The sequence below is a fragment of the Hibiscus syriacus genome, unplaced genomic scaffold (assembly GCF_006381635.1).
Source record: "Hibiscus syriacus cultivar Baekdansim isolate YM2019G1 unplaced genomic scaffold, ASM638163v2 tig00110332_pilon, whole genome shotgun sequence".
Lineage (NCBI taxonomy): Eukaryota > Viridiplantae > Streptophyta > Magnoliopsida > Malvales > Malvaceae > Hibiscus > Hibiscus syriacus.
Window position 1 is genome coordinate 5,238,335 of NW_024062688.1, and position 2,426 is coordinate 5,240,760.

The window sequence follows — 2,426 nt, forward strand, 5'->3', positions numbered from 1 at the left end:
TTCATAGACACAGAAAGAAAAAGACATACTTAATGGGGTGTGTAGTAAATATACCAAAATGCTTGATAAAACAACACATATCTTCATTTCCCTCTTCTTCCGTCTCTCTCTTTCTCTCTTACAATATTAAGACCTTGTACCTGTATGTACAATAGACATCAATATTTCACCTGTCTCTATTTTGTTTTAAACCCCTCCTTCTCCACTAGGGACTTATATTCTCACAAAAACAAAAACATTCATATTGATAAACCTCCCATGGAGCCTCCTAGATCTTCAGGACCATCTCTCTCGGAAACTTCCACCGTTAACTCGATCTCGAACGGCCTCGGCGCCAAGCAACATGAAGATGACAACTATGATCTTGTATTGGATCTGAGTCTTTCCGGCAAAGACGACTCGAACACAGTTCAAGACTCGAAACAAACCGCACTCAATCTCATCGACTGTTTCAAGATCGTCGATCCGTGTGACGATCGGGATTCGCCGGAGACTCTGAATCAACAAGGTAACGCAACTGATCAGCCTAGAGTGTTTTCGTGTAACTATTGCCAAAGGAAGTTTTTTAGCTCACAGGCCTTGGGTGGGCACCAAAATGCTCATAAACGAGAAAGGACACTAGCCAAACGAGGGCATCAAAGAATCAGTGCCGGTGCGGCGGCATCCTTCGTGGCGTTTGGTAGATATTTGACCATGGACTCTGAATCAACAAGGTAACGCAACTGATCAGCCTAGAGTGTTTTCGTGTAACTATTGCCAAAGGAAGTTTTTTAGCTCACAGGCCTTGGGTGGGCACCAAAATGCTCATAAACGAGAAAGGACACTAGCCAAACGAGGGCATCAAAGAATCAGTGCCGGTGCGGCGGCATCCTTCGTGGCGTTTGGTAGATATTTGACCATGGCCTCGCTTCCTTTGCATGACTCATTCAATAAGTCACTTGGGATTCAACTCCACTCTATGATACACAAGCCAACTTTTCTACCATCACCACATGTTTATGGGCACCGCAAATGGTCTCGACAGCCAATTCATCAAACACTGCCGATCGGACATCTTTCGATGGAGACTTTTGCCGCTGCCGGATCATCGGTGAGTAACAGTACGGCTTCTAGGTTAGAAAGTAGTGTTCGGAAGTTCGGTCCGTCGACAGAGGGGAGGAGTAGGTATTGGTGGGATAGTAGTGTTAACCCTTTCAACACTAATCAAGATGAGTTGAAACTCGACTTGTCTTTGAAGCTCTAAGTAGCCTTAGTTTTAATCATCTAATGACATAATCTTCTAGTTAACTTGCTTTTCTAATCTCACTAGAGTTTCCTTTTGCCTTATTTTCCTTTTGAGTTGTAGTTTGATCTTCTGTAATTGCATCTTGGTTAGACAAGACTTATAGAGATGCTTCCAAATTCATTTCGTTAAGTTCTATTTGATCCACTATTATTCTTTTTTAACATGGATGATTCTTCCTTGATACATGTTATTTACGAATTTAAATGATAAAAGACTGATTATATACATATAGATAGGATTCACCTACATTTAGTGTAAAACTTTTGGTTTTATATATTTTTAAGTTCATAACATGTGAGAAATAAATGACTTCGATTATATTTTTTCTCCTCTGAATATATTCTCATATCTTATTGTTAACCTTAACTATATATTTTCAGTTTTCACTTATTAAACGATCTTAAAATTGTGTAAAACTAGAAAGTTTTATACGATGTATATATAAGGTTGGGATCCACTTACACCTAGTATTAAACATTTAGTTTTATAATTTTCTAGGATCGTTGGATAAATAGAAATAGATGACTTATATTATTTTCTTATTTTTTTCTATAAATATCTTTTTATTTCGTACGGTTAATTTCAGTCGTCTATTTTCACTCATCTAATGATCCTAAAAAGATATAAAATTAAAATAAAATATAGTGTAAGTGGATTCTAACTAACTATATATATTAATGTCAAAAAGTGACTTTAGCAGTTGAAGATTGCTTTTGTTCACACTTTGCATGACCTAAGTTTTCAGTTTCTATGGTGCATGAAGAATGAAGATGCAAATTTGTACGCACAAGTATATAATTATGGTAGCCTAGCAATATTTTCAAGGATTCCATTTTTAAATGTATTGTAAATTTGTATGTACAAATTTACACGTAGAACTTGACAGTAAGTATAAAATTATGGTATTTGTAGTGCATAAAGAATGAAGATGAAAATTTGTATTTACAAGTATATATAATATGCGTGGGATTATTTCAAATTGTTTCGTATGTAACACATACGGTCCACTACGGGTATACAAATTGGATGGTTGTGAACTTGTGATTGTCTAAGATGACAACATTTTTACCCACTTATAGTTTAAAAATAAAATAAAATTTAGCCGTGTAATCGCATCATTTAGAATATTATATTGTATAAT

At 36.0% G+C, this 2,426-nt stretch overlaps 1 protein-coding gene across 1 annotated transcript; it reads left to right on the forward strand.

Moving 5' to 3' along the window:
• The first annotated feature begins 258 nt into the window (after positions 1 to 258).
• On the forward strand, positions 259 to 1,283 carry LOC120120151 (zinc finger protein 1-like). Its single transcript, XM_039139858.1, has 2 exons — positions 259 to 713; positions 889 to 1,283. The coding sequence occupies exons 1-2, from the start codon at positions 259 to 261 to the stop codon at positions 1,241 to 1,243; spliced, it is 810 nt and encodes a 269-aa protein (XP_038995789.1). The 3' UTR covers positions 1,244 to 1,283.
• The last annotated feature ends 1,143 nt before the right edge of the window (positions 1,284 to 2,426 follow it).

Coding starts and splice junctions, on each gene's coding strand:
- LOC120120151 (XM_039139858.1), top strand. CDS start 259: ATGGAGCCTCCTAGATCTTCAGGACCATCTCTCTCGGAAACTTCCACC. Junction 714..888: donor ATGGACTCTGAATCAACAAG/GTAACGCAACTG, acceptor GGCGTTTGGTAG/ATATTTGACCATGGCCTCGC.